A 19384-nucleotide genomic window follows, 5' to 3' on the forward strand; every position below is an offset into this window, starting at 1 on the left:
GAGCTGGATGAACACAGCAGGCCAAGCAGCATCAGAGGAGCAGGAAGCCTGACGTTTCGGGCCTAGACCCTTCTTCAGAACCCTTCGTCAGCCTTCCTGCTCCTCTGATGCTGCTTGGCCTGCTGTGTTCATCCAGCTCTACACCTTGTTATCTCAGATTCTCCAGCATCTGCAGTTCCAACTATCTGTGAAACATGTTTCTAACCATGCTGGCTCTGCCTGAATACCTTGAACTTATCCAAGTGACCTGATATAAGGCCTTTAATAACAGCTTTTGACATTTTCTCTATTACAGAAGTTAAGCTAAATGGCCTATAATTTCCTGTGTGAGTTATAAATTTTCTCACAAGTCTGTTGTGCAGCTGTTATCAAATGCCTTTTGTAAGTCTATGTATACCACGGCGACAGCATTAACCACATTACTTTCTCTGTTTTTGCTTTAAAAAAATCCAGCAGGTTAGCTAAACACAATTTGTCCCGAACAAACCTATCCTGGCTTTCTGTAATTAGCCTACATTTGTCCAAGTGACTGTTAATTTTGTCTTTTTTTTGTTTTTAGAAGCTTCATCACCTCTGAAGCTAAATTGAACTGGTTTAATATTTACTTAAAATAACTAGCTGGAAATGTGTCAATATGTTAACATTGTCTACTGTGCAACACCTAGCAGTTTCATTTGTATCTTTTATCTCAGTCACACTATTATTCGAATCTCTCTGATACGGATTAAAAATACATTTTGGAAGCACGCAGCTCATTTTGAAAGAATTTGCTAAACACAGATGTGGCTGCTGTGTACAACATGATCTTAATGGTTGCTTACAAAAAAAAACTGGTTTAATCTTACATTTGAATCTAATTAAATTGATTATAATCTGAATTCTGGTTCAAAGATAAATATAATTGCTTATGTAACAATTTTGTAATATTTGAATAAATGTGTTATCCTTTCCCTAAGCATAAATCAACAAGTAAGGAGGTTTTCTGAAAGTATCAGGGCAAAGTCCTTAAAGATTTGAAATGCTGGTATCTCATCATTTGGTTCATCTCAAAGCCACATAAAAGGGTATTATAGTAAATGTAAGAAATTTTTATGAATGCTTTTACTACATTATTATCTAATAGTGTGTTTTTATAGGTGCCAAGTGCAGTATATACACAGTAAAAGTGCAGAAAAGACAAACATTTTACGCAGTTATTCATTGTTTTAAACGTACTTTTAAAAATCTTGGTTTAGAAACATGGTGCTTTCCTTAATTTAGAAACATATTAAACTCAGTGATATTACTTTCTGTCATATCTGATGTTAGCTTACAGACTGAGGTTAACTATACTAACGGTATTTTTCTCCCCAAGTGTGTAAAATAAATGAACTTCAAATAAAATAAAGATAAAATATTGACAGGTAAAAGGTTTTTGTTCATCTAAATACACAGAAGGAAATATATCCTGAGGTACAGCAGGTCATACTACCTGAAGCAACATGCTTAATTTAAAAGAATGACTCTTTTCATGTCTCTTTTGAACTTATCTATACACTCAAACAGACACAACAAAATGCTTCATAGGAATGAACTGCTTTATTACAAATTCTACTTTCAAGATGTGACAGCAGCTCTCACCAAAACATGAATCAATTGATCTCACCATGTGAAAGCAATTCAGCAAAAGCAAAGTGAGCCTGGCATTACCTGACATTCCCAAAAGAACAAGGCAACAGTTGTATAGTGGCCATGTCAGCAGGCAAATAATCCAAAGGTTTGTATCCTGAAAAAGGCAAGGGATCCTTTGAGAGAAATAAAAATCCTAATTTACATCTTAAATGGGGGTCCCTTACTTGTAAATTACATCTCCCAGAAGGGCAAATACACTTTGAGCATCCATCCTGTCAAGTCCCCTCAGGATCTTATGTTTCCATTAGATTACTTTGCATTCTTCGACTCTCCATTGGATGCAGACCCAATCTTTTTAAAATTTCCTTTCATATTTTCTTTATTTATTCATTCTTAGGAATGTGGGCATCACTACCTGGCGATGCCTAGTTGCCCTTGAGAATATTGTGGTCACTTGCATTCTTAAACTGCTGCAGTCCATGATAAAGTTACAATGCCCTGAGGGAGGCAATTTCAGGATTTTGACCCAGTAACAGTGAAGGAAAGGCGATATATTTTGAAATTAAAATTGGGGACCTAGGGTGGTGTTCCCATGTATTTGCTTCTCTTGTCCTTCTGGATGATTTGGAAGGTGTCTTAAGGATCTTTGGTGAATTTCTGCAGTGCGTCTTGTAGAAAGTACACACTGCTGCTACAGAACCTTGGTGCTGGATGGAGTGAATGTTTGTAGACATGGTGCCTGTTGTCTTGGATGATGCCAACTTTCTTCAGTGTTTTTGGAGCTGCACTCATCCAGACAAGTGGGGAGTATTACATCACATTCCTGACTTGTTCCTTCTATTCCCGGTGGACAGGTTTTAGGGAGTCAGGATTGATTGATTGATTTATTGTCATGTGTACCGAAGTACAGTGAAAAGCTTTGTTTACGAGCAGTACAGGCAGATCATAGTAAGCAAGGATGTATAGATCAAAAAGACTTAGAGGCAAACAGACTGAGGTTAACTATACAAAGCACAGGGAGTGGGCTAGATAAGGTCAACGTTAGCAAGATCAGCATTATTTGAGGCTAGACAGTCCATTCTTCAGTCTAATAATGGCTGGGAAGAAGCTGTTCCTGAACCTGCTCGTATGTGTGTTCAGGCTTCTTTATCTTCTGCCTGATGGAAGAGGTTGTAGGAGATCATTACTGGGGTGCAATGCATCTTTGATGATGTTGGCAGCCTTTCCACGGCAGTGAGCCGTGTAAATGGAGTCCATGGATGGAAGGTTGGCTTCTGTGAAGATCTGGGCTGTGCACACCACCTTCTGTAGTTTCTTATGGTCCTGGACAGAGTAGTTGACATACCAGGCCATTATGCACCTGGACAGTATGCTTTCAATGGTACATCTTTAGAAGTTGGTGAGGGCACTTATGGACATGCCAAATTTCCTGAGCCACCTGAGGAAGAAGAAGCGTTGTTGTTCCTTCTTGACTGTCGGTCTACATGGGAAGTCCAGGTCTGGTTGTCGGTTATCATCACTCCGAGGAACCTGACACTCTCCACCCTCTCAACCTCAGTTCCATTTATGTAGATGGGGTCGTGTTCTCCTCCTTTCTTTCTGAAGTCAATGATCAGTTCTTTAGTTTTGCTGAAGTTGAAAGAGAGGTTGTTTTCATTGCACCACATTACCAAGCCCTCTATCTCCCTTCTGTATTTTGACTCATCATTGTTACATATCCCTGACCTGCTCTTGTAGCCACTGTATTTAAATAAGATCACGGTGTGGAAGCAGACCATTTGGCCCATCGAGTCCACACTCACCCTCCAAACAGCAGCCCACCCAGAGAGTACCCCCTACCCTATCCCTGGAACCCTGCATTTTCCATGGCTAATTTCCTAGCTAGCACCTCCCTGGACACAATGGGCAATTTAGCATGGCCAATCCACCTAACGTGCACATCTTTGGACTAATAAATCCAGTTGAGTTTCTGGTTAATGGATTCAGTTATGGTAACAACATTGAACGTTAAGCAATGGTGGTTAGATTGTCCCTATTGTAGATGGTCATTGCCTGGCAATGTGTAGTGCAAATGTCACTTTCATTTGTCAGCCCAAGCCTGGTATTGTCCAGCTCTTCTGCACTTGAACATGGATTGTTTCAGTATCTGAGGAGTCGTGAATGGTTCTGAACATTCTGCAATCATCGGCAAACCTTATGTTGGAGGAAAGGTCATTAACGAAGCAGCTGAAGGTGGTTGGGCCTAGAACGCTACCCTGAGGAACTCCTGTGGAGATATCCTGGAGCTGAGATGACTGACCTCAAACAACCACAACCATCTTCCTATGTGCTAAGTATTACTCCAACCAGTGGAGAGTTTGTCCCCAGTCCCAATTGTTTCCAGTTTTGCTCGGGCTCCTTGATATTACACTCTGTCAAATGTAGCCTTGACATCAAGAGTTGCCATTCTCACCTCACCTCTGGAATTCAACTCTTCTGTCCATGTTTGAATCAAGGCTGTAATGAGGTCAGGAGCTGGGTGGCCCTGGTGGAACCCAAACTGGATATCACTGAGCAGGTTGTTACTGAACAGGTGCTACTTGATAGCACTGCTGATAACACCTACCATCACTTTACAGATGATTGAGAGTAGACTGATAGGGACAGTAATTTGTCAGGTTGCGTTTGTCCTGCTTTTTGTGTACATAACATGGCTGAGCAATTTTCTACACTGTCAGGGAGATGTCAATACTGTAGCTGTACTGGAACAGATAGCTAGGGGCATGGCAGGTTCTGGAAGTCAGGTCTTCCATGCTATTGACAGAATGTTGTCAGGACCCATATCCTTTGCAGTATCAAGTGTCTCCAGACATTTCTTGATGTTACATGGAGTGAATCAACAGCTCCCCGCAATGTCTCTCTACCACAACAGCCTCAGAAAGAAGAAAAAAAAGAATTTAATTCAAAAGGTAAAATGAAGAAAAATAACATTAAAAAGGATGCGGTTGGTCATGGAAGAGAGCACGGAAGGGCCACGAGCCTGAACACCACCTACCCTGCTGCTTCTGCCATCTTGAAAATGATGGAAGGCATCATCACCAATGCAATCAAGCTGCACTTGCTCAGGAATAACCTGCTCAGTGATGCCCAGTTTGGGTTATGCCAGAGCCACTCCGTTCCTGATCTTATTACGGCCTTAGTTAAAACATGGACAAAAGAGCTGAGTTCCAGAGGTGAGATGAAAGTGACTGTCCTTTACATCAAGGCTGCATTAGACCAAGTGTGGCATCGTGAGCCCTAGCAAAACTGGAATCAGGGGAATATTCTCCACTGTTTGGAATAATAACTAGCACAAAGGATGGAATAATAACTGGCACAAAAGATGATGGTTGTGGTTGTTAGAAGTCAGTCATCATACATCCAGGATGTCTCTGCAGGAGTTTGTCATGGTTGTATACTTTGCCCAATTATCTTAAGATCCTTCATCAATGAACATCCTTCCATCATAAGGTGAGAAATGGGGATGTTCACTGATGACTGTATAATCTTCAGCACCATTTGTGGTTGCTCAGAATAATAATGCAGTCCATGCCAAAATGCAGTAAACCTGGACAATATCCAGGTTTGGGCTGACAAATGGCAGTAACATTCATGCCACATAATTGCCAGGTAGTTACCGTCTCATAAAAGAGAGAATTTAACCATTGCCCTTACATTCAATGACATCACCATCACTGAATCCCTCACTATCAACATCCCGGTTGGTACCATTGACCAGAAACTGAACTTGCCTAGCCAAATAAGTACTGTGGCAACAAGAACAGATCTGAGACTTCTCAAAGCTGTCCAGCATCTACAAGGCACAATTCAGGAATGGGATGGGATGGATGAGTGCAGCTCCAACAACACTCAAGAAGCTTCATATCATCCATGGCAAAGCGACCCTTTTGATTGGCACCACATCCACAAACATCCACTCCCTCCTCTACAGATGCTCAGTAGCAGCAGTGTGTAAAATGATGCATTGCAGAAATTCATCAGAGCTCCTTAGATGGAGCCTTCCAAACCCACAACCACAAGGACAAGAGCCGCAGGTATATGGAACAACACCATCACCTGCAAGTTCCCCTCAAAGCCCCTCATCATCCGAACTCGGAAATGTATTGTGTTCTTTCAGCGTCACTGGGTCAAAACCTTGGAACTTTGTCTCTAATATCACTCTAGATATATGTACAGAAAACAGATAGCAGCAGGTCAAGAAGGCAGCACACCAACAAGTACAATAATGTGGGGATGGGCAATAAATGCTGATCCAGCCCAAATTCCATGAATAAATTTTTAAAAATCTGTGGCTGAAGTCAGGCAAAAAGGGGACTTGAAATAGACATTAAATTACTTCATTTCAGATGTGAAAAGTCGAATTCCTGTTTCAAGAACAGACCTCAGACACCTAAGCAGGGGGACTTTCCCAAAAAGGTGCATGCGAATCCTTTGGTTTGTCATGCTGCATTTTCCATTTTACACCTGTAACTGATATGTCAGGCCAAAACAACATCAGATCTATTCTTTTAATTCTCACCCTTCATTTCCCTTTAAGAAAGAGAATTACTTTGAGTAAATAATCTTAATCCCAAGTGAATTCAGGGGAAACAACTGGACTACACAAAACAGTTTCACAAAACAATACATGTTCAGAGAATTAATAAGCAAACATTATAATGAAGACAATTAAAAGGCAAGACTTTTTAAGCTTGTATTTGTGGTTGTTGAGAATTATGCTTTATATTTGTGTTGTATTCACAATGTTCATGAAGCTTGCTCCTCTTTATTTTGAGCTTCTTCTGAATCAAATATCTGCAGTCTTCCAAGCTACAGCCCTGATTGAATTATTTGGAACAACATCTTGGCATGCCCTAGAAGATAATATTACAGAATTTTCCCAACGTCTGATGAAAAGTTACACCCATTCCAAGCTTAGATTGGCATTTAAGATAAAGCAATATGCTGTTAGCAAGTTCAAATAGCTGCAGTGTAGTACTGTAAATAAAATAAAACCCATGAACTAGGTCACAGGATGAATGTCCTTCAACAGTCATTTCTGCAACTTTGGGCAGTTGATTTCAAAAAGGTGCAGCAAACAAAAGGCTTATCCTGTCTTTACAATCCAATCAACTTTCACAACTCCAAAACCTTCAAAGGCCATAAAAGATCTTTCCTTTCTCCTTCAATTATTCACGAACGTTATTGAAGACGTTTTGTGACATAAAAGTTGACATGAAATTGTCACAGAAAGTTTTTGAAGAGGAGCTAGGTAGAGTTTTCAAATTCTGGGGAGTTGAAGGCTATGATGAAGTGCCATGAAAAAGGGATTAGGGCCTGGGGCAGATCAACCTTGAACATTTTGATGGCAAGGCAGGTTTGAGGGGCTGTATAACTATTTCTTATGTTCTTAAAGGTGAAATCCATTTTATTCATTTCAGCAAAACCTGATATTTACTGAGAAAGTGGTTGATTCCTTTAAATTGCAGGATATTATAGCAATAACAACACATTAATCTTTATTTAATTAAATAAGCACTGCTATCATGACAATTATTTTTGACTACTTTTGATATTTAATAAAAAAGCAAGAAGAGCTGCATCATTTGTATCATGTTATCAAATGACATAATTTGGTATCATGTAAATCTAATAGTTGCGGGAAATGAAATAAGGCTTTATGATAACTAATTTAAATAAAGCCAATTGCCCTTTAGCACAGTGAGAGTTATGCAAAAAAACGATGGCATAATACTGTCAATTAATCTTTAACTAACCTCGGTAATATAAGATTGACGATACAATGGCTTTCAACAGTGCTTTGCCTTGATACCTATCAATCTATCTTACTGAAGTCTGATTTGCACTACAACAGGTGACTGTTAATCAACACAAGCTCTTAAGAACAGTATTTAATAAAAGGGTGTTTTCTCAATGCACTGTGCATAACAGGTTCTCAACTAAATACAGATGCTTAATTTGCCAATAAATGTTGAATGCTTTGCTTGCATTCAGTCAATTATTCTCACGTGTGCCAACTAAGAATGCATCGAAACGCCCTTAAAGGGCACAATTTTCCATTATCCCAATTTCAGTGAATTGTATTTGATCTTAACTGTTTACTTTAAATCAGCCAACTCCATTTAAAGTTGCTGCCAGTTTTTAAATATTCAACATACAATTGCTCCAAATGAAAACAACCATTTCATCCTATCCTCTCTTATAGTGAAAATGTCAAATGAATTGCTAAGATCACCACCAAGAACTGTGCCTCATATTATTGTCTTAGATTGCTTGTGATGGGAAAATTGGAGAAAATACTGCTTTGGACCTTTTGACCAGAATGTCATACTGTAGTTCAATCAACAGAAGGGATATTTATAATCTACAGGCAGACATTGTTGCACTATTTCCTTAGAAGGTAACACATAGAAATTTGCTGTGGAATTACTGAAGCTGTCATATATCAGCAAGTGGCCATCACTTACAATAAACACTGTTTTCAGCTGCTTTATAGAAGTATCTTCACCTTAACATGGCCACAACCTTTGCAAGGGTGTTGCCAGCAGATTGGGGTTTTTTTTTGAGCGTTCTCAATTCCAGACCAGCCAGAACAAAACATTTTGTACAAATCAGCAAACCACTTTCCTCAGCGGTTTACACAAGAAATTTTGATTACTTTGATATCAGAAGTGCCTTAACTCATATTGCGTGTTAAACTACACAATAACTATCTGGTGGTTAATTCCATCTCGTATCTATGTTTTGCCTCAAAGGCTTCTGTAACTTCTATTGTATGAAATACACAGGAAAAATATGAATTACAATCCAACACATCAGTCAGTTCATTGCAGTAACATCAAATTGCATTGTATAAAAAAAGACCGATTCTGAAAAAAATGTAGATGCAGAATTTATCGAACAAATAAACCAAGGTAGCAATAACAGTGTTTTTTCATTCAAGGGCAAATTTTATGAAGGAGATAGAGGGGAAAAAAGGCAGAAAATACTTGAGAATTATCATGCTTTAGTCTGAATCAGGTGATGGAAAAAGAAGGAAGCCAGATCCTGTTAGAACATGTTACAGCTTACAAGATTGCTCTTATGGAATTCTTGGCAATGTTCAAAATTTCTAGGCCTATGGAAAGTTTGTATTTTACCTTGACAGACTGACGTGGATCTCTTTTAGCAAATACCAATACATTTTATTTATTCTCAGGAGGTGTGTGCTATTAGCAAGACCTGCATTTATTGTCCACCTGTAACTTGTCCTTTTGAGAATGAGGCAGTGAGCCTTCTTGAACCTCTGCAGGCCAAGGTCTGTCCAACTGAGAATCAGAATGATGTTTCTAGCTTATCAGTGCTGTCAGCTTCAAAACAACTTTACATTGCAATGGAATAAGTACCAGTTAAACCATATAGATAAGTTACAGTTTAAGCAAACTGGGTGATTTTTTTGTTTAGTAAGAAAGTTGATTTTGATTGACCACTGAACCATGCATTCTGTTCCGAAATGGATATGGTAGAGGTATACTTCCTTACATGCTACAGACACCTATATAAATAATTTTAATTTAAAATATTCCATGGGATCTTGTTTTAAAGAACTATTGATGCGTCATGTACTCCATGTATCTATACATGTGTAGACTTTTAAATACGGTCACCTGGAGCTATCCTTAGGTTGTCCTAATTTCTTCAGCAGAATTCCTTGCAATATCTGCCAAACCAGTGTGGGAGATCACTGAATTTAAATCCCAATTTACATCCAGCACAAATCAAGTTGCCTCAATCTCTTATTTAATTTAAAACCATTGTGTTTGGAGCCTGCCCCACCACAAATCTTGTCACCACCCCTCCCCACAAATAGCAGATTTATGCTAATTGCACCTGATCACAAGCCTTTGAGGCCATTCTTGAAATTAAATCTTTCCTTCTGGAGCAAGGACACTACCTGATGTGTTTTACAAGTTGATGGATTCTCTGATAAAAAGAGTTTGTTTTAATTATTAGAAATTAGTATTAGTTATTTACTTGGAAAATTTAACTGTATTGAAGGTTGGTAAGTCCCCTGGCCTAATGAGCCTCATTCCAGTATTAAAGGAGTAACTATGGAGATAGTAGATGCATTGTTGGTTATTTAAAATTCTATAGATTCTGGAAAGGTTCCTACAAACTGGAATCTTAATAGAAACACTACTTAAGAAGGAGAACAGATTACCACATACCTGTCAGTTTGACATCAGTAATAGGGAAAATAGTGGAAGTGATTATTGAATTGAATTAGTTTTATTGTCACGTACTCAAATGAGTACAGTGAAAAGTTTATAAGTTGCCATTTACAGGCCATCTTAGGTACAAAGCTACCTGGGGGATGTGATAACTCAACATTTAGAAATGAGTGATAAAATTGGGCAGAGTCAACATTAATTTATGAAAGGGGCAACATTTTTAACAGACTTGTCAGAGTCCTTTATGAGAATGTTATGCCAAACATATATAAAGGAGAACCAGTGGACGTATTGTCTTTAGATTTTCTAAGATTCCACACAGGGTATTGAATAAAATTAGAGCGTATGGAATTAGGGAAAATATACCAGTATGGATATAGAATTGGTTAACATAGAAAAACAGAGTGAAAACTTAAATAGGTCATCTTCAGGTGACAGGCTGTTATTACTGAGGCACTGCAAGGGTCAGTGCTGGGTCCACAACTGTTCCCAATCTACATAAATGTTTTACATTTGGGCACCAATCATAACATTTCCAAACTGCTATGGATAGGAACGTAAGTTGTGAGAAGAACACAAGAAAGCTTCAAGCTGACTTGATCAAGTTAAGTGAATGGGGTAGAACATGGCAGTTGGAATATAATGTGAATAAGTGTGAAATTTGGAGGAATATTTTCAAATACTGAGAGATTGGAAAGTACAAGTGTCTGAAGGGACCTGGGTTTCCTTGTTCATGAGACACTAAAAGTTAGCATGCAGGTACAGCAAGCCATTAGGAAGACAAATGGTATCTTGGCTTACATTACAAGGGGATTTGAATACTGGAGTAAAGATGCCTTGTTACAGTTGTATAAAGCCTTGGTGAGACCTCATGTGGAGTACTGTGTGCTGTTTTTGTCCCCTTATTGAAGGAAGAATATACTTGCACTGGAGGTTCGCTGGATGAACCCCTGAGATGGCACAGATTGCTTTATGGAAGAGATTGAGGAAACTGGTTTTGTATTCCATAGGAGTTTTGATAAATGAGGGGTGACCTAATTGAAACTTGTAAAATTCTTACAGGGTATGACAGACAGATGTAGACATTTCCTCTGGCTGATGAGGCTAAAACCACGGACATAATCTCAGGATAAAGGGTTTATCATTTAAGGCTAAGATAAAGAGGAATTTCTTCACTCAGAAGGTAGTGAATCTTTGAAATTTTCAGAAGACTGTGGAGGCTCAATCATTGAACATGTTCCAGACAGAAATCTAAAGATTCTGGAAACTAACCAAATTAAGGTATAAGGCGATAATGCGGGAAAATAGTATTGATGGAGATGATCAGTCATGATCTAACTGAATGGCAGAGCAGACTCTAATAGGACAACTCGTGTTCCTATTTTCTTATGACAAACCCATTTTCAGCTTTATGACTCCAAGTGCATTAAATTATTGATCTTAAATATATCAAAGAATATATTTTAAAGCAAATCTATTCCAAAACATGGCCAGATTGCATTGGTTCACTGTAACCTTCACATTTGATGTTAACTAAATGAAAAACTAGCACAATTTTGAGTGCAATTTGTGCCTTGATCTTCAATTGCACGCAAAGCAGAAAGGGACAGGGTTTGTGGGCAGTCAAGACTATGTGCTGAATCTTGCTAGGCACTGAACGACATGGTAATTGGTAAGAAAGTTGGGGGAATCACATGAGATCAGCAGTGGAGAGCTTCTGGGCATCAAAAGTAAATATTCCCATTTTCGATTTTCAACCCATTGTCTTTCACGTAAGTTTGAAAGTATTAAAATGTCCTTATGGTGTCTCACACAGTGTGCTTTCCTTTCAAATGCATAAGCAGGTGCAGCAGCAGGCAGAATTGTCCATGGCAACTGACACAAAAGTTGTAAGACTGCACTTGTACCATGTTGCTCCAATATGCGAACTTTTGGCTGTTTCCATGGACAGTTTGGCATCTGCCATGGATAGTCAGGTCCAGCAGTCTCAATGTCTGCTGAGTATACACACACACATCTACACTCCATCACTCAGCACCAATGTCAAAGTCACAGGGGAATGAGGAACATTGACCCCACTCCAGCTGCCCCTTCCTCAGCTGAGACAGGGCAGTGGCAGTGGGCACCCACACAGAGAAGGAAGCAAATCAAATTTTCCCATCAGGGCACTGCAGAGGTGGCCAACTTTCTCTCTCCATCCTGACTGCCACCCTCAGTCACCCTCAGTCCTGCTCATGCTGAGGAGAGTGCACTTACCTAGGCCCTCTAGATGCAAATGTCCCTGGGGTTGGTTATCTGACCAAAACTCCAAGGCCAACTGGGAACCCAGGACTGCACTGAGATGTATTGGGAGGGAAACAAAGAAGACAACTTTCTGTGAATGCACAGATGACTCTTAATTGTAAATACTTTATCACGTTTGCTCATAAGTGTTCACTTTTCATTATCAGATGTGAAACTAAATGTCTGTCCAGTGGCAACTACAATATTGAAGATGCAGAGCCTTCCTTAGCACTACCTGAGATTGTATGAACTAAATTGTGAATTGAGCAGCTCCTGCATCATGTACAGGCCAAGGGAACTTGAAAGATGCTTGCTACTTTGGCAATTCAGGTGAATCTTTCCAAGTTGTAAGATATTACTTGTGCATTACAACTATTGAGTATTGATTCCTGATGCTGCATGATGCAGTCAGGAGTGCAGGATTTGGACACCGCATGGAATGGTAATGCCTAAGGTTCACAGAGCATGCAGTGCTCGCTGTTATCTTTCATTTGCACTGCATGGGTGCCTTTGTAACACTGTCCTCCTACAAAGGACCTCACATTGCCCAAAAGTGATTCTCCATCACAGAAGAAACCATTTAACCCTGCCCACTCTGGGTGTGGTTTCAGCCATTCTCAGCCACCATTGTATACTTGTCATCTAGAGTCCAATGGAAAGAAACAGTGGTTACTCCTCATGCAATGAGTGTCAGGGCTCAGCCTCTTAGCCTTTGTGAACTCCCAAATGTACACATTTACCTCTTAGTAGCTCTTGCCATCAACTTTGAACTTTTCTAAGTCCACCCCAACTCATCAATTTAGCTCTCCATTTCCCCCTTTACACCACCAGCCCCTAGGCTTATCAAGTTAACAAATCAGATATAGAAACAAAAATAGAAATTGCTGGAAAAGCTCAGCAGATCTGGCAGCATCTGTGGACAGAAATCAGAGTTATCATTTCAGATTGAGTGATCCTTCCTCATTTCTGAAGTGCAGACTCATACTGTAAGTAAATTGGAGATGTGCCACAATGCTGTGATGAGGCTTGTACATGTCAGATGTCAAGGTCAATAGATGGGGTGGCATGCGTGGATTCAGTGGCAATGGAATGTGCTCTGAGATGTTCGTGCCTGATGTCCAGGATGGAGGACTGGAGCAGGTAACTGCTCTGACTTGCATGTCGATAAATATCCCTGTTAGTTTCTATCTGGTGGGTGGGAGAATGAGAAATTGCATATCAATGAAGTGAACTTAGCTAATAATGAAATGTTCATGTATCTTGATGCATGCAGATAGACGTCTCACCGCTCACTGAGTGAGAATCTCGTCTGACCATTCAACACTTGGTTGAAAAATATAGCCTTTTGCTCCCAAGGTTGAGAAGCTCCTTACTGGATGTTTCATGTGATTTTTTTCAATTTTATCACGTGGTCTGTGTTATTCAGGGGCTGGGAAGATTCCATCCATCATATTACAAAAGGAAGAGGAAAACTTGGGATAGACATCTTGGTGGTGACATGTTATGTGCCTGCTTTTATGTTGACAGGAAATCAAAGTCAGGTTCACATCTATTACCTCCAACTCAGAAAAACATAAGTCTGCTTCTAAATGTTCTTGTCTGTGTTAATTTGTTTTCTTGTCTGTGCTAATTTACATTGTAAATTAAAATTTAAACTCTATTGCCAATCAGTTCAAACTTGCTGCAATACCTTGGGAATGATCTCTCTGTGGACAACAATTCAAGAAATTTGAATGTGAATACATTAATATAATACACAGGAAAAAAATACCACAAAGACAGGGAATATTATTAAACTGTTGTTAGTTTGGATTCTTTGTGATTCATCCTAATACGGGCTCTTGGCTATTCCAGGAGAATTTCCACATCCGGTTTATATTAACAATCAAAAATAGCACAATCACCACAAATGACCAATATTCCAAATCATTTTGTTTAACATTAGGCAAACATGACAGGCAAATCTCTTTTATAAGCTGGCAAACTGCTCAGCAGGATTGTGTCAATATTTATTTTTAAGCAAAGTTTGGAACGTGGAGATCTCTGGTACAGCCAACACAAATTGCTTGTCCTTTTCTTGGCCTTGAGTTGGCAGCAATGGATCTACTTCTTGAGCCATGGCAGAATGAGAAGGAAAGATGCACAAACAATGTGGGAGTTCTAAGACATTGATGAAACGATGATGAAGAATATTGATAACGAGCAAGATTTTGTGTTGGGCTCAGAAAATGTGAGTCAGAATGTTTCTCATGTTCAGACACCCAAATCTGTCATTTCTGCTCACGTCCACCATTTTTACATCTCTTGGAGACGTGAGGGAGGAAGTTTTCCAAATCCTTGGGTAATGCTGGCGAAGAGCACGTGCATAGACAAGCTATTTAGAAGACCCTGTTTGATTTGCTGAAATATTGCAATTCTCCAACATAGTTCTTATCATCCAACCCTGAATCCTTATTCACACTCAAGCCCCCTAATATTCCCTGCACCCTTAATTTCCACTCCTCATTCTGCCCCAAACCCTCTTACCAAAAAAAACTCATACTCCCCATGCCCTTCAATACCCCTCTTACTCCCATCACTTTCCCTATTCCACCCCAAGTCCCCATGTACCATCTTCATCCTCCCTCACATTCCCCATGCCCATACATAATCCCATGCCCCCCATACTCCCTTACTCCCATTTATCTTCAATAGCCAATCACACTGGTCCAATATGGGAAGACCTCAGGATAACAATCTAATAGAGCTGTCATACGAAAGGACATGTTTGATCCTAGCTGGTGTTATCATTGGATAAATCAGATTGCAGACTGAAATCTGGATTGATACATCATATTTTGTTTTGTTTTGGTTTTAACCAGATGGTTTCTCAATGAAACATAACTTCACAATATTGCAGATTTTGCTTGAACAACATTAACGAAAAGAAAGGAAGATAAAATAGAATAATCTAAGCCATTTACTTATAACCCAAATTCAAAGAGTTTTAAACACATTGTAAAAGTAGAATCCCTTTAATCCTAAAACAATCTTCTGCAAATCCTGAAAAAAGCCTTGTATAGCTTTATATAGATTTATAGTACTGACATCAGAGAGAAATCTTTTCCTAACACCTCATATGCTGAAGGTAAGTGTGATAGGAAACACTGAAAGCTTTTTCCTGGAGCTATCATACACCTGAGCTTGAACATGCAGGTCTTCACGTTATCTGCCCAGGATTTTAGCCCAACACTTTTGTTTTGGGACTGAGATTAACTTCTTACTTTAAGGCAGTCTATTTTTAGTATATTCTCCACTCTCAGCAGCATGGTTCTATACAATATCTTCATTCAAGGGCTTCACAGAACTGCCCAAAAACATGTAAAACTGAAAGAAAGTCTCCTTCTCTCTAAGCTATGGGTGTTTCCCCTAAGTTAAAAAATCCCCAAACCTAGAAATTTCGAACAAATAAAGCACAATAGATCACCTTGCCAAATTATAAAATGTGTTAAGGTTATCAAAATCCCATTAGTGCCACCAAAGTGCCTCTTAGGAACTGTTTAAAAATAAGTCACCATGGCTACAGAAGTACTTACAAGTTAATTATTAATTTCAGACTCACAGAAGACCAACATATCATCAACCCAAAATACAAAACACAAACTTTAAATAAATGACATTAAAAAATAAATAAAATATAAATAAATCTGGCAGTTCATATCATAGACACTTTATACTTTAAAAACTTTCATTGATAGAGCCCATTCAAAAATTAAAGCTCCTTAAGTGGGCATCCTGTTGTCAAAAACAAATGTTTATCCATTTATAACATCAAAAGAAAATTAATGCTTTAATAGGTTCTTAGAACTGCAATAAAAATGTGAAGTGATCACAAGAACATAAGAACTAGGAGTAGCAGTAGGCAATTCAGCTGAAAAAAGCTGAAGAACTGCAGATGCTTGAAATCAGAAATAAAAGCAGAAATTGCTGAAAAAACTCAGCATGTGTGGCAGCATGTGTGGAGAAAAAGCAGAGTTAATGTTTCGGGTCCTGTGGTCCTTCTTCAGAACTATTCAGAACTGTTCTGAAGAAGGATCACTGAACCTGAAATGTTAATTCTGGTTTTTCTCAATAGATGCTTCTCCACAGATTGCTGATGCAACTCAGCCCATCTAACCACTTCACCATTTAATATGATCATGGCTGATCTCATCTTGGCCTCATCTCTACTTTCCTGCAGCTCTTCATAACTCTTCAATTAAATACTAATTGAAATCTGTCTATTTCCTCCTTAAATTTACTCAATATCCCAGCATTCACCGCATTCTGGGGTATTGAATTCCGCAGATTCATAACCGATTGAGAGAAGTAATTTCATCTCATATATGTTTTAAATCTGCTACCCCTTGTTGTAAAACTGTGACCTATAGATATAGATTGCCCCACATAAGGCAGATTCTACAATCCTGGACTTTTTGAAATACAATGAGGTATTCATAATAGCCACAGGTATAACAGCAAATCCTGAGAATGTCAACTATGGAACATTTGAAACTAAGCCACCATATGTCTCTATTAAGCTCTAGATAGTGTTTCATTATCATTTCAAAGTAGACTGCATGTCAATCAACGGAGTATAGTTTGTGCTTAGATTTTTTAATCTTCAAAAGCAGACTTTTGTTCAAAACTGAAGATCACTGGACTTTTACATCTTAGTCCAAAACATGGTAGGAGAGTTCCTAGCACATTTTTCTACAATTTTGAAAGCTGTATGATCTTTTTTTTTCTGGAAAAAATACTGTAATGTGTATCAACATTTACATAAAGATGGTCAACTTAATAGTCAACCAAAATTAATCACTACATTAAATAACATCTACATTACTTCACAAAATCTAATAAATAGATCTGATGTAACCCTTATCCATTTAACTGAACTCGTCCTTACCATTAACAACTTCTCTTTTAACTCCTCCCACTTCCTACAAACTAAGAGGGTGGCCATGGACACCCACATGTGCCCAAGCTATGCTTTCCTCTTCGTAGGATACATGGAGCAGTCCCTCTTCCGCTGCTACACTGGCACTATCCCCCAACTCTTCCTCCGCTACATTGATGACTGCATCAGTGCTGCCTCATGCTTTCGTGAGGAGCTTGAACAGTTTATCAACTTTATGAACACCTTTCACCCCAACCTCAAATTCACCTGGACCATCTCCGATACCTCCCTCTCCTTCCTGGACCTCTCTGTCTCCATCTCTGGTGATCGCCTCGAAACCAACATCTATTTCAAGCCTGCTGTCCCACAGCTAACTGGACTACACCTCCTCTCACAAACCTTTCTGCAAGAATGCAATCCCCAACTCCCAATTCTTCCGCCTGCGCCGCATCTGCTCCCAAGATGGGGGCATTCCACTCCCATGCATCCCAGATGTCCTCCTATTTCAAGGACGGTAACATCCCCCCTCCAGTAACTGAAAATGCCCTCAACCACATCTCTTGCATTTCCCTCACTTCTGCCCTCACATCCCCTCCTCCCAACAAAAACAAAGACAGAATCCCCCTCGCCCTCACATTTCACCCCACCAACGTCCGCATCCAATGTATCATTCTCCGCCACTTCCGCCACCTACAATCCGACCTCTCAACCAAAGAAATATTTCCCTCCCCACCCTATCTGCTTTTCATAGGGACTGTTATCTTCACGACTCCCTTGTCCGCTCCACACTCCCCACTGGCCCCACCACCCCCGGCACCTTCCCCTGCAACCACAGGAGATGCTACCCCTGCCCCTACACCTACCTCCTCACTTCCGTTCAAGGCACAAAACAAACATTCCACATTAGACAGGGGTTCACCTGCACATCCGTCAACTTGGTCTACTGTATCCGCTGCTGCCGATGTGGCCTCCTCTACATTGGTGAGACCAAGCAGAGACATGGAGACCATTTTGTAGAGCATCTGTGCTCTGTTTGCGACAAACGACAACACTTTCCGGTCACAAAACATTTTAATTCCACCCCCCCTCCCCCCACTCCCTGGGTGACATGTCCATCCTGGGATTCCTCCACTGTCACAATGATGCCACACGCAAACTGGAGGAGCAGCACCTCATATTCCGCCTTGGGAGCCTACAGCTCGATGGCCTAAACATGGAATTCACCAGTTTCAAAATCTCTCCATCCTTGCCCTCATCCCATGTCCAGTCCTCCTTCTCATCCCTGCCTCCTTGATGACACAACCTGTCCATCTTCTGTATGTTTATTCCATGGCAGCTCGTTTTCAATCTCATTAGAGTTGATGATGCAAACATGTACTTACCGTCCTCAAACAAACCAATCAAGGTTAAGATTTATTGAGACCCCTAATGATGTCATCCTGTGTCCGAACACAAAGTGTCTCTATTAGCTAAAGAATGAATCATAATGAACATTTCCACTGTCTCACTATATGTGAACCAAAACCTATGCAAGCCCAAGGACACCCAGCTTTGATTCAATCTCATTGGACGACATCACTTGATTGATAAGGGATCTTGGCCACCATTCTTTCCATCACATGTCTGACCAGGAATCTTTCACCATCTGCCTTTGGCATATGTTGGGAGGATTTACAGGTTGATACTCAACCTGTGTGGCCAAATTATTAACACACTTCTCTTGGCCATCATATTCTAGAGTGAGACTCAAACCAGAATTTTTGGCTGAGAGGCATGAATTGCGCTTCCAGACTTACACAGAGTCAAAAATATTGGACAATCACCAAGAAATCCAATGGTGAATTCATAGAAATTACACTTCCGAGAAAGTAATTAGAATCTTTTACTGCAAGGAATATTTAGGATGAGTGCTATAGTTAGATTGATGGGAAAGATATTACCCGCTGAACTTGGATGTTCGCATGATGAATCCAAATCCCTTTCTTCTGTGGGTTTCTGCAGTCTTTCTTCATTTAATTAACATTTAGCTCCTCTATTTGTCCTGCCAATATGTGTAACACATTATATTCCATCTGCCAAGGTTTTGCCCACTTGCTTAACCTGTTTATATCACTCTGCAGACTCTTTGTGTCATCCTCATCACTCACCTTTCCACTGATTTATGTAACATCCACAAAATTGACTATAATACATTCACTTTTCTCATCGCTAATATATTCTGTAATTAATTAAGTCATTAATATATACTGTAAATAATTGTGGCCCTGCACTGATCTCTAAGGCAAACCACTAGTTACAGGCTGCCATCCTGAAAATGCAACCT

General features: G+C 39.7%; 2 protein-coding genes across 2 annotated transcripts in view; one reads left to right on the forward strand and one right to left on the reverse strand.

Moving 5' to 3' along the window:
* LOC109933224 (inositol polyphosphate 1-phosphatase) overlaps positions 1-19384 on the reverse strand; it is a 79812-nt gene that overhangs the window by 57646 nt on the left and 2782 nt on the right. Inside the window, exon 2 of the mRNA XM_048599542.1 lies at positions 12117-12191. The gene's annotated coding sequence lies outside the window, so the exon portion shown is untranslated. The remainder of the gene's footprint in view (positions 1-12116; positions 12192-19384) is intronic.
* The window catches only part of hibch (3-hydroxyisobutyryl-CoA hydrolase), a 99803-nt gene continuing 93627 nt past the window's right edge, over positions 13209-19384 (forward strand). The window contains exon 1 of the mRNA XM_048598738.1: positions 13209-13283. Within this exon, the coding sequence (XP_048454695.1) occupies positions 13209-13283 (75 nt within the window). The remainder of the gene's footprint in view (positions 13284-19384) is intronic.

This window comes from Rhincodon typus, chromosome 7 (genome assembly GCF_021869965.1).
Source record: "Rhincodon typus isolate 14 chromosome 7, sRhiTyp1.1, whole genome shotgun sequence".
Classification (NCBI taxonomy): domain Eukaryota; kingdom Metazoa; phylum Chordata; class Chondrichthyes; order Orectolobiformes; family Rhincodontidae; genus Rhincodon; species Rhincodon typus.